Source organism: Artemia sp. Qi Xiang Cuo, chromosome 11 (genome assembly GCF_049724085.1).
Source record: "Artemia sp. Qi Xiang Cuo chromosome 11, ASM4972408v1, whole genome shotgun sequence".
Taxonomy (NCBI): domain Eukaryota; kingdom Metazoa; phylum Arthropoda; class Branchiopoda; order Anostraca; family Artemiidae; genus Artemia; species Artemia sp. Qi Xiang Cuo.
In genome coordinates, this window is record NC_142804.1 from 60,693,411 (window position 1) to 60,716,503 (window position 23,093).

General features: G+C 36.7%; 1 protein-coding gene across 1 annotated transcript in view; it reads left to right on the plus strand.

The window, feature by feature from the left end:
- Positions 1-23,093, plus strand: part of LOC148947203 (uncharacterized) — a 180,266-nt gene that overhangs the window by 68,142 nt on the left and 89,031 nt on the right. Inside the window, exon 4 of the mRNA XM_089096533.1 lies at positions 16,031-16,310. Coding sequence (XP_088952659.1) covers positions 16,031-16,310 — 280 coding nt within the window. The remainder of the gene's footprint in view (positions 1-16,030; positions 16,311-23,093) is intronic.

A 23,093-nucleotide genomic window follows, 5' to 3' on the forward strand; every position in this document is an offset into this window, starting at 1 on the left:
TCCAACTCTTGCATTTCAACGAAAGAAATTGAAAATGAACTTTGAAAAATCAAGAAAATGTAACTGTGACAAGGTAAACCACGACAAAACACTACTGAAATATTCCAACTCTTGCATTTCAATGAATGAAATTCAAGATGAACTTTGAAAAATCAAGAGAATGTAACAGTGACAAGGTAGACCATAAAAAAACACTACTGAAATATTCCAACTCTTACGTTTCAACGACAGAAATTCAAAATGGACTTTGAAAAATTAAGATAATGTAACTGTGACAGGGTAAACCCTGACAAAACACAACTGCTATATTCCAACTCTTGCATTTCAACGAATGAAATCCAAAAGGAACTTTGAAAAATCAAGGGAATGTAACTTTGACAAGGTAAACCACGACAAAACACTACTGAAATAATCCCACTCTTGCATTTCAATAAAAGAAATTCGAAATGAACTTTGAAAAAATCAAGAGAATGTAACTGTGACATGGTAAACCACGACAAAACGCTACTGAAATATTCCAACTCTTGTGGAATATGATTTTTCATATTCCACAAGAATTTTGATTTTTCAAAGTTCAAAATGAACTTTGAAAAATCAAGAGAATGTAACTGTGACATGGTAAACCACGACAAAACGCTACTGAAATAATCCAACTCTTGCTTTTCAATGAAAGAAACTCAAAATGAACTTTGAAAAATCAAGAGAATGTATCTTTGACAAGGTAAACCACGAAAAAACATTACTGAAATAATCCAACTCGTGCATTTCAATGAAAGAAATTCCAAGTGAACTTTGAAAAATCAATAGAATGTAACTGTGTCAAGGTAAACCATGACAAAATACTACTGAAATATTCCAACTCTTACATTTCAACGAATGAAATCCAAAATGAACTTTAAAAAATCAAGAGAATGTAACTGTGACAAGTTAAACCATAACAAAACAGTACTGAAATAATTCAACTCTTGCATTTCAACGAGATAAATCCAAAATGAACTTTGAAAAATCAAGAGAATGTAACTGTGACAAGGTAAACCACGACAAAACACTACTGAAATATTCCAACTCTTACATTTCAACAAAGGAAATTCAAATGAACTTTGAAAAATCATGAGAATGTAAGTGTGACAAGGTAAACCACACCAAAACACTACTAAAATATTCCAACTCTTGCATTTCAATGAAAGAAATCCAAAATGAACTTTGAAAAATCAAGGGATTGTAACTGTGACATGGTAAACCACACCAAAACACTACTGAAATAATCCCACTATTGCATTTCAATGAAATGTAACATGACAAAACGCAACTGAAATATTCCAACTCTTGCATTTCAACGAAAGAAATCCAAAATGAACTTTGAAAAATCAAGAGAATGTAACTGTGACAAGGTAAACCACGACAAAACACTACTGAAATATTGCAACTCTTGCATTTCAATGAAAGAAATTCAAATGAACTTTGAAAAATCAAGAGAATGTAACTTTGACAAGGTAAACCATGACAAAACACTACTGAAATAATCCAACTCTTGCATTTCAATAAAAGAAACTCAAAATGAACTTTGAAAAATCAATAGAATGTAACTGTGACAAGGTAAACACGACAAAACACTACTGAAATATTGCAACTCTTGCATTTCAATGAAAGAAATTCAAAATGAAGTTTGAAAAATCATGAAAATGTAACTGTGACAAGGTAAACCACATCCAAACACTACTGAAATATTCCAACTCTTGCTTTTCAACAAAAGAAATTCAAAATGAACTTTGAAAAATCAAGAGAATGTAACTGTGACAAGGTAAACCATGACAAAACACTACAGAAATATTCCAACTCTTGCATTTCAACGAAGGAAATCGAAAATGAACTTTGAAAAATCAATGGAATGTAACTCCGACATGGCAAACCACGACAAAACACTACTGATATAATCCCACTCTTGCATGTCAATGAAAGAAATCCACAATGAACCTTGAAAAATCAAATAAATGTAAGTTTGACATTGTAAACCATGACAAAACGCTACTGAATTATTCCAACTGTTGCATTTCAAGGAAAGAAATCCAAACTTAACTTTGAAAAATCATGAGAATGTAACTGTGACAAGGTAAACCACGACAAAACACTACTGAAATATTCCAACTCTTGCATTTCAATGAAAGAAATTCAAATGGTTTTTGAAAAATCAAGAGAATGTAACTGTGACACTGTAAACCACATCAAAACACTACTGAAATATTCCAACTCTTGCATTTCAACGAAAGAAATACAAAATGATCTTTGAAAAATCAATAGAATTTAAGTGTGGCAAGGTAAATCACGAGAAAACACTACTGAAGTATTCCAACTCTTGCATTTCAATGAAGAAAATCCAATACAAACTTTGAAAAATTAAGAGAATGTTACTGTGACATGGTAAACCACGACAAAACACTACTGAAATATTCCAACTCTTGCATTTCAATGAAAGAAATTCAAAATGAACTTTGAAAAATCAATAAAATGTAACTGTGACAAGGTAAACCACAACCAAACACTACTGAAAGTGAACTTGCTCTGAAATGCCCTTTGAAAAAAACATAGCATAGCATAGCATAGCATAACATAACATAACATAACTTAACATAACATAACATAACATAGCATAGCATAACATAACATAACTTAACATTACATAACATAACCTATAACCTATTATAACATAACCTACCCTAACCTACCCTCACATTTTAAATTAGTAGGACACCGGGGAACCTTTGGGGGGCCGGTGGTCTTCCTTCGGGGTTGGGGTTTGGGGAATAGTTCCCTTTGGGTTAGGGTAGAGGACCTCACGACGCTGTTCAAATACAACTTGTTTACTATAACGATCACTGAGTTTCACCCTCAAATTCTCTTCTAAAACCTTTTCTAAAATCATCTTTTAAAATGTCTCTAACTGTTTCGCCGAAATAATTCCATAAAATGTCTAAAATGGTTTCGCCCAAATAATCCCTAAACGTAATTTCAGTGAGTTCCTTTTGTTTTTGACATCTCTGTGCTTTCACATTTGAAATTACTAGGAAACCCTTTCGCGCGCTAATCACTTCATCGCTAAGATCAAAACATTCACCCGGAAACAATTCTCTTGATTAATTAACTTCCCCGGAAACAATTCTGACAGGTGATGTCAAGATTGATTGATTATGCAATCATTCTCCATCAAAGTGAGAAAAATACTGTTTTTCCATTCTTACAGACAAAATCCATAACACAAACATGAATTACTGTTGACATCCATGAAAAACATCAAATAAATTGACCAACACTCATAACCGTCCAAGAAACATCCATAAATGTGAGAAAATTCCTGTTTTTTCAAGTGAGAAAAATTCTGTTTTTTCATTCTCACTGACAAAAACCATAAACCACGTGGTTCTGTTCGGACTGGCACCCCCCTTTCTACTAATCTTTACATATAGTATTGGTTATTGGGAAGTAAACAAACGTTTTCAGGGGGATTTTGTCTGGTAGTGGGGGGGGGGGGGTCGGGAGTTAATTGGGAGGATCTTTCCATCTAGGAAGTTTTTATGGGGGAAGGGACATTGCTATGAAGTGGGTGCCGGATTTCCCAGCATTATTTAATAAAACGATCAGAAATTAAATATATATAAAAAAAACAAGTTTTCAACTCAAAACTTAAAACGAACAGAAACTGTTACGTATATGATTGGGTTCGCCCTCTAGTCAATACCTTACTCTTTACGGTAAACTATTTTTTTAGTATTTTCATAAGAGCTATTTATTCTAATTAACGGCCTTTGTGATTAAGGCGTCATTCTTAAAGAATTGGAAAAAAATTCGAACTTCAGCGTAAAGAGCTAGGTATTGACTGGGGGTGAACCCCCCTAATATACGTAATAAAAAATACGAATATAGAAGTTCTTTACGTAAGTTAATTCTTAAGATACTTGTATCTGTTACTAATAAAAACGTTCGTAAATAAAATTAAACAACTTTCGAGAAAACCACTCAGCCAAAAAAAAGTAAAATTAACCTACATATATCGTCTTAATTATTAAAATACGGTGAGCAGAAATCAGAACCAGCATTAATTTAAAAACTTTCAGAAATTTAATAAAAAAAAATAGTTTTTTTAACTGAAAGTATGGAGCGACATTAAAACTTAGAACGAGCAGAAATTATTCCGTATATGAAAGGGGCTGTCCCCTCCTCAACGCCTCCATCTTTAACCTAAAGTTTGACTCTTTCTCACAACTCCATTTTTTTTAAATAAAAAAACCTTACCGTAAAGAGTGAGGCGTTGATGAGGGGACAGCCCCTTTCATATACGTAATAATTTCTTTTCGTTTTAAGTTTTAATGTCGTTTCTTATTTTAAGTTAAAAAAAAGCTTGTTTTTTTTGTTTAATTTCTTTACAAGATCGCAGCTATTGGTGCAAACATGAGATTCAAGTGTGTTCGGGTTCTTGGTATGAAAAGTTTTTCTAATTTCAAATACACAAGACTGAGGGATAAATATAGGAAATGGGACAGTTTGGCATTTAAGCATCATAAAACAGAATAAAACACTTACATCAAGAATAACCAATGAATAAAATCTATTTCACCCGAGTCACCCCTTATCACTTTTGACAAAACGGGCTAAGTTACATTTTCTATATATAGTGCTGATTTGAGGAGGCTCCAACTGAATGGGGTTGAATCAACGAGGGTTGGGTTAAAAGGGGATTGAGCTGCATGAAGCTTAAGTTAAGCCAGGGTTTAGTTGTGAGGGGGATGAGTTTAAAGAGGAATCAGTAAAAAAGGGGGTTGAGTTCCACAAACCTTCAGTTAAATAGGTTGGGTTGCACGGGGTTCAGTCCAATGAGGTCTCAGATGGACCGGGAATGGATTGAATGAGGGCCACTTTGTATGGGGGTTGGGTTGCAAGGGTTAGGGTTAAGTGGGGGTTCGTTTAAACGAGGATTATGGTAAACAGGGTTGAGTTAAACAGGGGTTGAGTTGCACGAGGGTTCAGTTAAATAGGCTCGGTTTTACGAAGTTCAGTTGCACGGGATTCGAAGGAACACTGAATTGGTTATTTAGTTGTTTTTCTCATTTTTGTTTTTCTGTGTTTAATTTTTCTTTACTTTTGTATGAGTTTTCGAAGTCGTAAGAAAAGGAGCAGATTGAGCTAAACTATCTTTAGTACTTTCAAAAGAGCTATTTATTCTAATTAAACATCCTTTGTGATTCAGGGGCCATTCTTAAAGAATTGGAACAAAATTCAAACTTTAGCGTAAAGAGCGAGGTACTAACCAGCGTGCGAAACCCCTCATATACGTATAATTTCTGTTCGTTTTAAGTTTTAATGTTGCTCCTTACTTTCAGTGGAAAAGCTTGTTTTTTTCATTTATTTTCTGATCGTTTTTTAAATAATAATGGGAAATACGGCACCCCCTTCATAAAAAACCGTAACCGTTACCGTTACCATACAAAGACAGTTCCTTCAACAAAGTTGGAATCAATCAGCTGAATAATCAGTTGAATCAATTGCCTGTTCATAGTTTATAAAACTGAGGACTAAAATGCTCAGATGCTTCAAACGCTTTGCAGTTATTAGAATGACAATTTGGTCTACGCATACTTTTTTATGGCTAGGGCACATTATGCGGATGAAGGATGACAGATTCCAAAAGATTATCCTTTTCGGTCAGCCGTCTAGGGCTAAAGGGAAAGCGGGTCGCCCGCGGTTGGGATGGGAGGATGTCATAAAGAAAGATTTAGAGGAAATTGGAACTTCCTGGGAGGGTGTAAATAGGGATGCTTTGAAGAGACTGGGATGGAGGAGGAGCTTGTGTAGCTTTGTTGGCCTCAGGCGGCTTGGTGCTGCAGTAAGTTGTCATTAGTAGTTGTAGTAATACTTTTTTTCCTGTAACCACACTGTTCTTCTCTTAAATTTTATCTCCAGTGTTTCTTAGTCTAATAAGTAGGACTATAATAATAATAATTAATTTTCTTCCTAGAGGAATCGTGCTAAAGACGTTTCTATAACTACAACACTCACTCTTATCATCTTCCTTTCAAAAGGCTTTAATTAAAGTTTTCAAAAAATCACTAAGTATTACCCATTTTTCAAAAATCATATTTATAATCTTCAGTAATGTATATCTAATTTTGCAACCACGATATTTCAAATTTGATTTACCACGCTCTCAGCATCAGAGCGCTCATCACCTTTTAATCTTCTTAGCACTGGCCATATCTCCTCCTCGCAAGTAGAACTCTCTTAAATGTATTTGTTTATGTGTAAAATAAAGTGGAACGGAACGCCCTTCCAACTCGAGTTTTAAAATGAACGCGTAGTCTGAAGAGATTATCTGTGTAAATATAATATCAATTCCGAATCTTTGCATATCGGACATAAATTCATTCTTGTTGGATTAACTGATGTTGGATCAACTAGTTAATCTTGTTGGATTAACTAGAGTTCAACTGAGCTGTTATTCGGTTTCTGAAAATGTTATTATTGCCACAGTGGCACTGCCAGAATAAAGTAAAATCAACCCCTTGAGATATCCTTTGTCTGTACCTAATGTTAATTCCAGATTCTGGCTGATAAGACGCATTGTGGCTCATTATCTGAAAAGTTCAGCCGAGACCTTATTTCATTAATAAAAATTAGTCCCTATGAAATTGGCACTGCAAAACTAAAGTAGAATGAATCCTTTTCTACTCGAATTTCAGAATGGGAAATGAATCCCTCTCTACTCAAGTTTCAAAATTTATGTGTAGTATGCTTGTATGTAGTATGTATCCAATGTCTAGTTGGGATCCTCGCATTTTATAATTCTTCCTGGCTGAATATCTAGAGATTTAAACAGAGTTTTTGTTTCATCTTTGAAATTAAATTAAAATAAGCCCACCTTTTCTCAAATTTCCAAATTGATCCGTAGTCTCGATACGCATTCATTATACTTTCTGGCTCAATTTTTGGAAAATCTAACGAAGTATTTATTCTTATCCATCTCTGGGAATATTAGTCTTTGTTGTTGCTGTAGAATAGCAAAAATAACGTGGATGTGAACTTCTCCCTCTCCCCAAGTTTCAAAATTCATACAGTGTCTGATTAGATACTTTGCCTGGTGCTAATATATATGATGGCTAAACATATGGAAAGCTCAACATAGCTTTTATCCCGTTTTTGAAAATTGTAGTATTTGCAACAGCAGCACAGCCAAAATTAGTAGAATGATCCTCTTGCTATTATTCTTCCGCAGAGCCAGAGTTAGGTTTTTTCTCGGGGGTGGAGGGGGGGGGGGCAAATATAAACTTTGCTGCCCCCTGCCACACCATCAATACTGCAAATATTACATTTTTTTACCCCAAAAAATCACAATTTAAGCTTGTTATGCCGCCTCCCGGGCGTGTCGCCCGGGGTGCCTTCCCGCTCTATACCCCTGAATCTGACCCTGTTCTTCCGGGCTCAGTTTCTGGGAATTTCATAAAAGTATTTTTAATCAACTCTAAGAATTTTAATCTTTGCTACTGTAAAACTGCCAAAATAACATGAAACGGAAAGCACCTCTCTGTTCAAGTTTCAAAATTTATACGTATTTTTCTGGCAGATCTTTTGTCCGGTACTAACTTCCAAATAGTGAGCTTGTCAGAAGCACTATTATTCTTCAGTGCTCAATGTCTGGGGAGTTTACCAAGGTTTTAATTCCATCTACGAACAATTTAGTCTTTGTGACAATCCTACTACTAAAATAAAGCAAAATTAACCCCTCGCTACTCAAGTTTAATTCAAGAGTGAGGGAAGCTGTCTTGGAGGTTCAACAGAGTTTCTTTATCCATCTCTGAGAGTTTAGCATTTACTGTAGTAGATCAACCCCAAATAAAGTGGATAGAATGCCCCTCTCTACCCAAGTTTTTGGTTTTATGCGCAGTCATGACATATCCATTGACGGATGCTAACGTCCGAATCATTTGCTGGACATCGCACTTTCATGTTTCCTAGCTTTTTTTTATGAGAGTTCAACTCATCCTGTTTTCCATTTCTAAGGTATGAGTGGTTGCCTGGAGCCCCTACTTGCCACAATCAATTCTCTTGTGACGCTGGTTTACATAACAATTGTTACTTTTTCTGTTTAAATCGTCAGGAGATTAACAGAACCTTTTATACATTTTGAAAATATTAGTTTTTCCAACTATCGCACTTCCGTTTGCCACAATCAACTTTTTGTGACGAAATTTTGCAAAAATAATATTATCCCTTTTGGCTCAATTTTTTGAAAATTCAACGGATTATATCTATCCATCTCCAAGGATATTAGTCTTTACTACAATAGTACTGCCAAAGTAAAGTGGAATGGAATATCCCTCTCTGCTCAAGTTTCAAAATTTATACGTAGTCTGGACAGATCCTTTGTCTGGTGCTAATATCCAAATCCTCTTCTGGTCAGACGTATTATTATTCTTTCTAGCTCAATTTCCTTAGAGTTCAACAGAGTCAAATGAAAAAGGTCAGTGGCTAAATGTATGTTTTGCAATGAAAAGAGTGGGAAAATGTGTCAGAAAAGACATTCATAGGGTTATTTATTACATCTTCTTTCTTTTCTACTGCGTTTTACTGCCTGTCTAGCGTTGTTACGATTTTCCACTGAGCTAGAGACATCAACGTATGCATCAAGGATACATAAACGATACTACAGCTAGGGGGATGGAATAAAGCTAGAAAAGTAAATTATGATTCCTGAGTTCTCATTTTTACGCCTAAAAGATAGAAATGAGTCAATCGTTAATGTTTTGTAATGGAAAGAGTAGGAAAGTTTGTCAGGAACAGAAAGTATTGTTTTTTTTTATTACTTCTCTGCTTTTTTTCTAATGGCTTTATTGCCTTTCTACTATTACAGTGACTTTCCACTGTTTCAGACACACATCAATAAATTTACCAAAAATACATAAACGATACTACAGCTACCGGGCGGGGCACAAAGTTGCAAAAGAGTTATTATGGGACTAATCCCGACTTTTCCTTTTTGCAAAAAAAAGTTTGGTGGTTACGTTTAAGCTTTGCACTGACAAGAAGGGGGTACTATGTTAGGAAGGTGGTTCATTAGTTGTTCCTTTTCTTTTTGTCCTTATATGCATTGACTACGTTTTGCCGCCTGGCATAAGTTCATAAGTTTAATAGTCCACATTCACAAAAACAAATAAATGAATTAAACAACCCTTTCGCGCTGGAGAAAACCTATGAGCGTTTGCGATCGTGCGAAAGTCTACGTAACTACTTACGTGTTAACTCGACCATTTACTGAAACCTCAACTATTTAATTAAAATTATTATAAATAAACCAAAAATAAATAAACTATAACCTATATATACATATGGAAAAATAGATAAATAAATTATTAACCGAATGAAAAATAATAATAGATAAATAAAAATATAAAAGAAAAATAATAATAACAAATCCTTTCTCTATCCCTCTTCAATAATCAACTCCCCCTCCCCTCCCCTACCATGTCCTCCCGAACCAACCTTTGCCCCTGCCCACCCTTACTTTTCCGCCCTGTCTAACATTATTAATATTTTCTACGGAGCTAGAGATATCAGTGGATGCATTTGGGATGCACAAGTAATGGTTAATTGGTAATATATGAAGCGATCCATTAAGTTTTCAGTAAAGTGTTAAACCTCATTAAAGGTTTTAGCCTGGCATTGTAGCTTTTAGGGTACTATGAGGAATAGTGGTGGACCAGTCTTATTTTTGGTAGTTTGTAATTATTTTAATTTGACTATATTAGGCTACTTATTACAAGTTCTTTTCGTCTACATTTAATTTCTTCATTCATAAAGATTATTATTTTTTGTTTTCAAGTTTAGAATCTTATAAGGGTAAATCTTATGCTCGTTTACTTATCGTAACAGAGTTCAATTTCAGTTCAATTCAGTTCAATTCATTTTATTTAACATCAAAATACATTTAACTAATATGCCAATACCCGCCCCAAGAAAGATACAAAAAAGCACTTGCGACTGGGCGGGTACATACAACTCATTTACTAATTAATGATTAACTATAAACAAAGGAACAAAAAAAATTAATTAATTAATAATAATAATAATAATAAAACAAAAACACTGAAAAGAAAGGAAAAAAACAATCTCTCATCAATTCATTTAAATAATAATAATAATAATAATAAAGATAAATAATAATATTAAAACAAAACAAACTATGAACCTTGACCTAACAAATATTTTTTCAATTTCTTTTTAAATAACCCCAGGTGCTCAGCCGCCCGAATGCTCTCTGGAACAGAGTTTCACACATTAGGTCCTGAAAATCTAGTATGGAAGCCGGCCCTGGTTCCACTTCTATTCAGAACAATGAAGTCACTAGCATGAAGAGTTTCATAATGGTGCAAAGACCTATTGTCACTAAAATAATCACGAAAAACCTCTGGACTAAAATCATTCCAGCATTGATAGACAAAGATTCCTATTTGGTAGTCCCGTAGCTGTCCTACATTCAACACTTGCAACTTCTTGAACTAAGCTTAAGTGTTATGTGTACCTTTAACATACCCGCCAATAAGACACATTGCTTTATTTTGAAGAGTCTGAACATCTTTAAAATTCACATAAAAATTACTCACCCATAACATACAGCCATGCGAAGCATATGGGTGAATCAAAGCATGGTATAAAAGCAATAAGACTCTCTGGGGTAAAAAATTTTTAAAACGACGAATCACTCCAAGGCCACGTGCAACCTTTGTGGCAACAACATCACTTTGGCGTTTCCACGAAAAATTACAATCAATGTAAAAACCTAAGTACCTGATTTCTTGAACTTGAACTACAGGCTTATTAATAAACAGAATTCTACCATCAATATCATGGGATTGCCTACTCTAGAATATACAATAAAATTAGTCTTAGTAACATTAACTGGTAACAGACTCAAACTAGTAAAAACATGGAAATTTCTCAGAACACAATTCACTTTCAACGCAAGACTATCCAGACAACGACTAGAAAACGTAACTGCAGTGTCATCAGCGAATGACGTTAAACAACAATCTGGAAGATAAAACCTCATGGTATCCACATAAACCAGATACAGAAGTGGACCAAGGACCGATCCCTGTGGCACACTGCACGACACTTGATAAGGGGAAGAAAAAGCATCATCGATCATCACTTTAATAGACCTCCCACACAAATAACTTTCAAACCACTTCAAACTCACTCCTTTAACACCTAAGCATTCTAATCTTTGCAATAAAATTTTAAAATCTACCGTATCAAATGCTTTCCTAAGATCAAAAAATACTGTTAGGGGGATTTCACCTTTTACTAAACAATTATTTACAAAATCAACAAGATGAATGGCAGCATGACTAGTGGAATGACCTTTTCAAAACCCGAATTGGGTGTCACTGAGTAGGCTATGTTTCGTGAGATGGTCGTATAGACGGCGATGAATCACTTTTTCCAAAATTTTTGACAACAAAGGCAGTATCGATATTGGTCTCTAGTTTCCAGCATCTGACCTGGCACCCCCTTTGTCAAGCGGGATAAATTTAGCTTGCTTCAATGCTTCTGGAAAAGTCCCCGTTACCATAGATAAATTCATAATATGGAGAATACATGGTAGTATATACATTAACACAGCTTTAAAAGTTCTCAGATTCACGCCATCTATCCCAACAGAATTCAATTTTATATTTTTCACTATTTTAATCACTTCATCACTTGTACACTCTCCAAACTGGAACTCAATAGTATCTCCACGAGAGTCCACGAATTCCTCGCTAAGTAAATTTTCCCTGTCACACCTTACACTCTCTTGAAGAGACGAGCCAACCTGAGAATAAAACTGGCCAAGATGATTCGCGACTACATTTTTATCACTCACATAACTTCCATTTATATCAATGCAAGGCCACTGACTACTTTTCTGATTTTCCATAAACTCATTAATAACCTGCCATGTGGCTTTGGTATCTCCCTTACTATCAGAAAACTTTTCTTCAAAATACTTCTTCTTTGCTTGCCTTCTCATACTATTCGCCTTATTTCTCACTCGCTTGAACTCCGTAAAATCTGCGTCATCCTGACTGTTAAGATATTGCTCATATAACAAGCTCCTTTTTTTATCATGTTATTTTATCAAATCGGTTGGAAAATATACATGAACTGATTATACGCTAGAGAAGAATCACCAGAAATTCCCAGGACCGAGTCCCACTTTATACAGCTCAACTCCTCGGCAAAGCTATTCAAATTTTGCTTTTTCAGCTTTTGCATTTTCAAAAATCCTTTGGTCCTGCTCAAGTTTTCCACGCTACTTATATAAAAACGAGCTTTCATATTTCAAAGACCAAAATTTGATATAATAGGGAAAAAGAGAAACAGGCAAGATAGGAAAATTGTAAATAACCACAAAGAGAGACATTATTTTTCAACGATAGAGCAACCGGAAACCCATCAATCCCCAAAGAAGATTTCCCATTCATTCGATTGAGCTTCATCCTAATTTAGATGATAAATCAAAACATGGCCAATTTCCGATGGTTATGACTGAAAGTTCACTTCTATAAATTTAAATAGGCATATCATCATACCCAAAACGACAGAGAGTATTTGAACCTTAAAACAGAAACGAACTTTAAAAAATGTGCTTAAAAAATGTGCTCTGTTGTAGAATTTCTCTTGGGAAACTCCGCCTAGTGCAATGGGAGCATTTAGATAGACTATTTCGCCACGTGGATAAGCAATTATCGGGAAGGGGTGACTAGAAAGAACGGACATATCTGAGATTTTTTGTTTTCCAGAGTCTTTGAACAACTTTGCTACTAATAATTGATATATCGTAGAAATTTTGTGAATATTTTACGTTTTTTAGCTAATATTCTGCAAAATTTGAATATTGTTTATTGTATCTGGCGGAATTATGTTAGATTGATTGGAACTGAAACTTCTAATTTATCAGAGATCTTTAGAATGTTATGTCTGTAGAAAAGTGCTTTGCGTTCAAGCTGTTTGGAAGAAAAAATAACTGCTATTGTGAATTACTTCAGAAGCATTTTTCCTTTCCTTGTAAGTAGAACGCTGGGGTCAGTAGGATTTATGATGTTTGTCTTCTGGAAAGAATAGTGGGATACTGGGTTTATTACCAGAAAAGTAAAATGTGTCAGATAGCCAAGTTCTAACAAAGTATGTAATAACATGTTTCTCAAGACCTAATTCTAAGGGCTTTGGGAAGCATTTATAAGCGGATTCCTGAAGTGTTTTAAGCAGTTCCTCTTGAGACCTGATTGAGTCAAGTTCTGTCTTGTGCTTGTTTTCAAATTATTGCATATAGACTCCGCATAATAAATGCATAGTTTGTAGTGAGTCTCTTGTACCTCCTCCCACGTGAACTCATAGCTCTGAATGATTCGACTACACGCTTACCAATGCTAAAGCAAACCCATGACACCAAAAAGGAGTAGAAAACGTTTACAAAAGTATGAAAATCACACACCCTTATCTGATACACTTTATTCCTTTTGGCCATGAATATTTGAAAACAATTGTGCAGTTTTTTTGGAAACTTCTATAAGAATATGAAACTGTTGCAAATGAAGGTCCCCCGGGCCCACTCACTCTGTTCAGTTGAGAAAGAGTTTTATCATAATAAGCTGTTGTGATATAGCTGTTGCAATACGAAAATTTATCACCACTATATGATGTAGGTTTAGTCTCATGTATAGGGGTTGATGGGGGATACTTCCCTCTGGTGTATTTATCTAGTCAATGAAAATTGTAGAATCCATAAATATAAGTCTACCAATTCTCCCTTGATTTCTGATATGCGAGTTATAGAGTAGGGCCGATAACGTTACTTTGAGGAGCTCCAACGTCCAGAATATGGTTGTGGTCTGTAAAACCACCAAAGACAAAATTTCATGTAACAATTGTTTAAGAACTTTCAACCACACCGTATATCGCACAGATAGCAACAGAACTGTATACCAAATATCGGAGACTCTATCGGAAGCCTTTGAAAGGTTGAAATAAATAATCTTATGCCAAAATTCCGAGTAAGATACCCCTTGAAAAAATATCATATTTACTCAAAATCCTAAAGTAGGAAGATAGTATCAGTCCGATTATAATTTCGATTCAATTTAAGCAGAATCTCTAAAGAATATTCTCCATTTTATCTAGTCAATGAAAATGGTAGAATCCATAAATATAAGTCTACCAATTCTCCCTTGATTTCACCAAAAATCTACATAAGTTTTGATGGTGGTTGGTAAATTAGCTAGTAAAAATGACGTCCCAATCAGTCAGGTATGTGTGCCCCCTAAATATTTTTTGGTTTGTGACGTTTGTGACGTTTTTTTGTGTGGTTTGTGACGTTTGGTTTGTCCAATTAAAATGCATGTCGATTAGGCATGCTTTCATAAATTTTGGAATTTGTTTCAGCTTTTGAAATCACGAAACAACGGAGGGTGGCTTTCTTTTAATGCTCTCCAAAATATTTATCGCTGTTGGAGTCCCGTCGTACAGCTACTAATCGTTCAAGTTTTTGCATTAATTTCTTGAATATTTTGCTTGGAGTAAAATGGAGAATATTCTTTAGAGATTCTGCTTAAATTGAATCGAAATTATAATCGGACTGATACTATCTTCCTACTTTAGGATTTTGAGTAAATATGATATTTTTTCAAGGGGTATCTTACTCGGAATTTTGGCATAAGATTATTTATTTCAACCTTTCAAAGGCTTCCGATAGAGTCTCCGATATTTGGTATACAGTTCTGTTGCTAAACTGTGTGATATACGGTGTGGTTGAAAGTTCTTAAACAATTGTTACATGAAATTTTGTCTTTGGTGGTTTTACAGACGACAACCATATTCTGGACGTTGGAGCTCCTCAAAGTAACGTTATCAGCCCTACTCTATAACTCGCATATGTTAATGACATGGGGGCACACTACAAAACAATATACATCAGTTCTCAGGTGACAAAACAGCTCATGCTTCCTACTTAAAAAACGAAGAGTTTAGTAGTTCCTGGAGATTAGAATACGGTCTTACACTTCGGTGATCGTCTTTAATGCAGTAAAAATAAAGGACTTTCTTGCCTCCTGATTGAAGGTCCCACGCTGTCATTCTAGCCCCATTCCTTGGAAAGAACACATTAAGACAGTCGACTGATTTACCCCGTGCAAGTTTAATCTTCGGCTAATTTATCTTGGGGTGCCTATATCAATGGGATTGTGACTTTCACTTTAGAAAACTGGGATCACATCATTCTGAGGAGATTTCTCTTCATGTCTCACTGCGTTTTAATTTGAGGAGGAATGCATGTTGGTGCACATCTAGCAGGGCCGTATCTAGAATGTTTTTTCGGAGGGGGTTTTACTCATTTTTTTTTGGGGGGGGGAGTTTACACAACAAAAAATTCAAAAAACGTATACAAAATTTGTTTATGTCCACTTTTGTTACGTTTTTACGAGTCAGACAATTATTTTGGGGAGGGGGGTTGAAACCCTCTAGCCTACCCCCCCCCCTGGATACGGCCTTGACATCTATCTTACATTATCAGAAGAAGGCCTTGACATCTAGCTTACATTATCAGAAGAAGGATACACCTAGACAAGAGAACACGTGAAACACATGTACACGGACTCTGTAGATTCATCTAGAATGATTTCCTGAGGGCTTTCTCTCGGGTCCTTGGAGCGAAAGCAAAAAACTCAAAAATCCTGAACAAAATACCAGACACAAATCAGGCTGTTTGATGTATCAGACGTGTTCGACATTTTACGATGTTCAGGCGTTCGACGATGTTTTCAATGCTTCGATATGTAGAAATGGCATTTAAGAAACATCCTCTCAACTTTGTCTGACGAAATTTGTAATACTTTACAAATACACCTCAACTATCGACGTATTTGTTGTAATTCATCCTAGTCCATTTCTAACCTCTATTTCACATGGTGATCTACCTTTATTTAATTTGTTTAACATATTTTTCTAGTATTTGCGTGAACTGAAAGACAAACATTCCCGAATCCTCATTGGGGAATTCTACGATCACTGGGCTCGAGCTGTAATGTGCGAAGCTTACCATGAAGGCATGACTGCAAAGAATGGCTTCGTTTGGTTTCTTCCGACTTGGTACAGGAAGGACTGGTACATTACAGAACACAGAAATGATGAAGTGGATTGCACCACAGAACAAATGCTGGAAGCAATTGATGGTCACCTTGGCTTGTCTTATTCAAATTTTGCAGAAGATGATGCAATTATGCAAGAAAGTAAGTACACATTCTTGACGATATTGCTCATTCTAGCCATACAGAATTTGGTCTTATTTGGTGTCTGTGTCTCTTCCATTGCCAATTGTTTTTTGCTATAATAATAAAAGTAGCGGGAATCGAATTTTAATGGCAATCTAGACCAAGGCCCCAGCGATATGGATTTTTTGGTTCCGATACTGATGCCCCGATATACTGTTATCGCACCGATACGATACAATATAATTTGCCGATCATACCGATACGATGTCGATCTAATTTGCCGATAAATTCCTCTCCAGAAAAACAAACTCTACCCAAAAATTAAACCCTGCATTCTCTGCCCCTATTGATACTCACATTTTTCTCCCTGGTCTATCAGAGGCAACGCTATAGCGTTGCCTATAGTAAAGGCCATACGGCTTCAATGTTTTTTTATTTTTTTTCCCCAGAGGCACTTCATATGAAAGGGGTCATCGTAGAAACTTCAAAGGGGGCTTATTCTATTGGAAACTGAGAGTTCTAGTGCCCTTTTTAAGGGTCAAAAGTGAATGGAAAGCAACTAACACCCCTTCCACGGCCACCAGTTTCCCAATCACATCCAATCAAAATTCTGAGATAGCCATTTTGTTCAGCGTAGTTGATTTTTATATATAAATTATGTTTTTGAGGAGGACACTCCCCCACAGCCCTCAAGGTGAGGCTTGTAAATTATGCCCCGGGGACATATAAGGTTTTTATAGAAAGCTTTGTCGTAGAAACTTCAAAAAGGACTCATTTGATTGAAAATTCAAAGGGCTAGTGTCCTTTTTAATAGTCAAAAGTGATTGGAGGGCAACTAACCCCCCTCTCACGGCCACCTTTTCCCCAAACACATCCAATCAAAATTTTGAGATAGGCATTTTGTTCAACGTAGTTAAAAATTCAGGAAATTAGGTCTTTGAGGATAAAACCCCTCCTCCCTCCCCCCCCCACAGCTCTCAGGGCAGGGGTTGTAAGTTATTCCCTGGGGGAATATAAGGTTTTTATAGAAAGCGTTGTCGTAGAAACTTCAGAAAGGACTCATTCGATTGGAAATGTAAATGGCTATTTCCCTTTGCAATAGTCAAAAGTGATTGGAAGGCAACTAACATCCCTCCCACGCCCACCATTTCCCCAAACACATCCAATCAAAATTTGATATAGCCATTTTGTTAAATGTAGTTGAAAGTTCTAAAAATTATATGTTTGAGCAGGACACTCCTCTCCACAGTCTTCAGGGCAAGGGCTATGAGTTATGCCCTGTGGGCATATATGGTTCTTATGGAAGGAATGCTCGTATAAACTTCAGAGAGGGTCATAATTTGATTGGAAATTGAAAGTTCTAGTTCACTTTTTCAGCGTCAAAAGATATCAGAGGGTAACCAGCTTCCCCCCCCCCAAACCCTCTTTTCCCAAATGCATCTGATTTTTTTTTTTTTAGATAGCTATTTTGTTAAAAATAGTTCAAAGATAATATAGCAAAATTCGGTGTCGACACGACCCCCCAGGGCCCGGGGGCAGGCGTTGTAAGTTATGCCCCTGGGGCATATATGGGTCTTATGGAAGGAATGCCGTAATAACTTCAAAGGGGGCTCATTTGATTGGAAATTGAAAGTTCTAGTTCACTTTTTAAGAGTCAAAAGAGATTGAAGGGTACCTAGTCCCCCCGCCCTCCACGCCCTTTTGTCCTCAGACCCATCTGATAAGAACTTTGAGATGCTTTAAAAAAAAATAGTTCATAGACCATATAACAAAAACTTCGGGGTCGACACAGCCCCCCAGGCCCCTAGGGCAGGCGTTTTAAGTTATGCCCTGGGGGAATATATGGTTCTTATTGAAGGGATGCTCGCAAAAACTTCAGAGAAGGCGCATTTGATTGGAAATTAAAAGTTCTAATTCAGCTTTTTGAGTCAAAAGAGATTGGGGGGCAACTAGACCTCCCACGCCCCTTTTTCCCCAAATTAAAAACTGCTCAAAAGTCAGATAACAAAAACTCAGGTGTAATCACAACCCCCCCCCCCCCAGGGCCCGGGGGCAGGCGGTGTAAGTTATGCCCTGGAGCATATATGGTTCGTATGAGAGGGGTGCTCGTATAAGCTGCCGAGAAGCCTCATTTGATTAGAAACAGAAAGTTCGAGCGCAAGTTTGAATAGTCAAAAGAGATCCGAGAGCAGCTAGCCCCCCCCCCCACACTTTATTTTTCCAAACCCATCTCATGAAATTTTTTTTAGATAAATATTTTGTTAAAAATAGTGCAAAGGTCGGATAAGAAAAACTCAGGTGCCAATACAACCCCCCAGGGCATAGGGGAAGGCGTTCTAAGTTATGCCCTAAGGTCATGTATGGTTCTTATGAAAGGGAAGCTCTTATAAGCTCTATAGAGGGCTACCTTAATTGGAAATCGAGTATTTTAATTCTTTTTTTAAGAATCAAAAGATGTAAGGGTTAATAGCCCCCCCCCTCGTCTTTTTTTCCCCAGGCCCATCCGCTACTAATTTTTAGAGCCATTCTTTTGGAAATTTTTAAAAAAATAGATAACAAAAACTCCCTCAGGGCCAGGGGGATAGTGGTTGTAAGTGTTGTCCTGGGTGCGTATATGTTTCTTATGAAATAGATGCTCGTACAAACTTCAGAGAGGGCTCATTTGATTGGAAATTGAAAGTTCTAGTTCGATTTTTAAGAGTCAAAAGATAACTGAGGGCAACTAGCCCCCCCCCCCCCACACCCATTTTTCCCCAAGACCATCCGATAAAAATGTTATAATAGCCATTTCATAAAAAAAAGTTCAAAGATCAGATAAGAAAAATTCCTGTGTCGACGCAACTCCCCAGGGCCCGGAAGCAGGCGTTATGAGTAATGCTCTAGGGGCAAATATAGTTCTTATGGAAGGGATGATCGTATAAACTTCGGAGAGGGCTCATTTGATTGGAAATTGAAAGTTCTAGTTCAATTTTTAAGAGTCCAAAGATAACTGAGGGCAACTAGCCCCCCCCCCCCCCACCCCTATTTTTCCCCAAGCCCATCCGATAAAAATTTTATAATTGCCATTTCATAAAAAAAAGTTCAAAGATCAGATAAGAAAAATTCCTGTGTCGACGCAACTCCCCAGGGCCCGGAGGCAGGCGTTATGAGTAATGCTCTAGGGGCATATATAGTTCTTATGGAAGGGATGATCGTATAAACTTCGGAGAGGGCTCATATGGTTGGAAATTGAAAGGTCTTGTTCACTTTTTAAGAGTCAAAAGAGATCGGAGGGCAACTAACCCGCCCCCCCCAAAGCCCTAAATGCATCAGATAAAAATTTTGGGATAGACATTTTGTTAAAAATAATTCAAAATTCAGATAACAAAAAATTCCGGTGTCGACACAGCCTCCCAGGGCCCGGAAGTAGGCGTTGTAAGTTTTGCCCTGGGGCATATATGGTTTTTATGGCAGGGATGCTCGTAAAAACTTCATAGAGGGCTCATCTGATTGGAAATTGAAAGTTGTAATTCACTTTTTAGGATTCAAAAGTGATTGAAGGGCAGCTAGCCTCTCCCTCCCCCCAAACTGCATTATTTTTTTTCCCAGAGGCACTTCATATAGAAGGGTTGTCGTATAAACATTAAAAGGGGCTCATTCTATTGGAAATAGAGAGTTCCAGTGACATTCTTAAGAGTCAAAAGTAATCGGAGGGCAAGTAGCCCCCCCAAGCCCTTTTTCCCCGAAACACATCTGATAAAAAATATGAGGTAGCGATTTTGTTAAAAATAGTTCAAAGATCATATAACAAAAACTCCTTTACGTATGGCCGTTTCGTTAACAATAGTTCAAAGGTCAGATAAGAAAAACTCCTGTGTCGACACAACCCCTCCAGGGCCCGGGGCAGGCCTTGTAAGTATTGCTCAGGGGGCATATATGGTTCTTATGGAAGGCATGCTCGTATAAACTTCGGAGAGAGCTCATATAATTGGAAATTGAAAGCTCTCGTTCACTTTTTAAGAGTTAAAAGAGGGCAACTAGCCCCCCTCCCACACCCTATTTTCCTCAAACCCATCTGATAAGAACTTTGAGTCTGCCATTTTTTTCAAAATAGTTCAAATTTCAGATAACAAAAATTCCAGTGTCGACAAAACCCCCCCCCCCCAGGGCCCGGGGGCAGGCATTGTAAGCTATGTTCTGGGGCCGTATGCCGTATGTGGTTATTATGAAAGGGTTGCTCGTATAAACTTCAGAGAGGGTTCATTTGGATGGAAATTAAAAGTTGTATTTCATTTACTCAGAGTGAAAATGATTGGAGGGCAACTAGCCCCTCCCACCCCCCACGCCTTTCGGTTTATCGGATGGATTGACCCATCCGATAAAAATTGGAGTTGACCATTTTGTTAAAAATAGTTAAACCATCAGATATTAAAACTCCGGGGTCGACACAACCCCCCAGGGCCCAGGGACTGGTGTTGTAAGTTATACTCTGGGGAGATGTATGATTCTTATAGATGGGATGCTCTTATAAACTTCAGAGAGGGCTCATTTGATTGAAAATAGAAAGTTCTAGTTCCCTTTTAAAGAGTCAAAAGAGACCGAAGGTTAATTATTCTCCCCCTCCCCCGCCCCCACGCCCTTTTTCCCAAAACCCATCCGACAAAAATTTTGAGATAGCCATTTTGTTAAAAATAGTTCAAACATCAGATAATAAAAACTCCGAGGTTGACACGAACCCATTTTTTCACTTTGAAGCCAGTCTGATCTGTATAACCAGTTCGGTGTTCGTCTATTCGAACAAAATACTACAAAAATTTTATAATCTTCATAAAAAAAGATTAGTCTTATCAACAGCTACCAGATTATTATAGAGAACTTCCTTAAGATAGACAGGATTGAACTGCTTTGCCCTTTGACGACTTTGCACGCCTCTATCTCCTATGCTATCGCAAAGTGACTACAATACTGGACATATTTGTTTGCGTTTTTTCGGCAGAACAATTTTAATAGTTGATCCATTTTTAGCGGTTCTAGGCGTTTAGCTAGATATCCCCCGCAAAAAAAATACCCTCCCCCCCCCCGAAGAAAATACCCCCTGGAAAATACCCCTCTGGAAATACCCCCGCGGCTCGGAAAACACCCCCCACGGCTCGGAAAATACCCCCCGTGGAATATAAGGCTTTCCAAATTTGAGAACTGGAAGGACCTTATTTGGTCCTGCAGCGGGCTGCTGCAACCGAGTTCCAATCTGGGGTTTCGTATTATCAAGCAGAGATAAATCCTGCTGCGCCACAACAGTGTTCTGTGTTCAATTTTTTTTGTATTTTGTTTTGTAGATTTTCTCAATCTGGGTAGGGTTGGGGTAGTAACCAAATCACCTGGTCTCTTTTGTGTTGGAGAATTTTTTATTTTCTTTTTTTTATTAAAACTCGAATATTTTTAGGTCATATATTGTAGGTTAAATATTGTTCTGATGTAAGATATCTGCGAAAAAAGATAGGAAACTTTTACAAGATAAAGAAGCTGCACTCGCACTTGTTTTTTAGAATAGCATTAAAAGACAAACTTTTTTTTAATTTAGTAAATTTACTTGGAGAATACATGGAAATAGTCGTACACAACGGAGATAAGAGTTCGTAAACCCTCACTTAATATTGTTGTTAATGTTCAGTTATTGTCTTCTAGATATTACTCGGAACTTCTAATTTTATTCGCGTAAAGAGAATGCTTATTATCAAATAAGCAGGCATTAATGAAGCATGAATGAAACTTGAATATGTGTGGGAGATAGAAACTGAGGAAGTATGCATTTCATGTTTGAATTTTTTGTTTCCATAGCATTTTAGACAAGCCTAGACAGTATCAATTACAAGTAGGTTTTATTTGTGAACTCTTTCATAAAATAATTATAAAAGATAACAACCAGCTTCGGAGAGTTTAAAAGCAAGAGCCTACCCCATAACCATACTTGGTAGACTAGCCCCCCTCCCTCTCCAGAGAATAAGCTTGAAATGGATCTTTAAATCCCTTTAATATTTTGTATTTAAATCTAAATAGGTGTTATTTCTTATCTTATTTTAATATTTTTTTTTTATTTTAGTATGTTGGGATCTTGTTTAATTCAACGTAGAAACTTATTGGGGATGTTATTATTTGCCCTGTCATGTCAGTTGATCATATCTCGATTTTTCCTTTTCAAAATTGCTCTTTTTCTCCTGCGAAATTGCTCAATTTCTCCTTTTCAAATTAAATTTCTCAAAAACTGAAGAATACTTACTATATCCATGCGACATGGTAGGTTCAAGCTTTTCTCTGAGCTTGTTCTTCATAAACAGTTGATTTGGCTTTGTGGAGACATATCTCCACATTTCAGTCTTATCTCATTTTAGCATTTAGTACACGCAATTTTTAAGTGGTCTTTCAGTGTAGAGGCACTAAATTATTCATGAAGTATGAAGGTTTTGGGCCCAGGCAATTCCAATAGTGTACTTTTTTTCGACACGACACCATTTTCAATGGTTTCCGTTGATTTTGAATTGAAGTTATCAAGTATTTTGCAGTAGGTTGCATAGGTTGCATCGAGACGCTGGGTAATTGTAGACAGAGAAAAGCCAAGACAGATAGTCCAAGTAATTGAGAGGCAAATTTTAAAATGGCTGGAGCACGGGTAAATGGCAGGAGTATGCATGACTCTCTTATTGGACACATAGTTGTCAGGTTAGTTTTTGGAAAGGCATGCCTGCCTAGAGTCTTAGGCATGCTGATCAAGAATTCAAAAATTGACATAAGACCGTTAGATTGCCTGTAATGAGAGGCAAACAA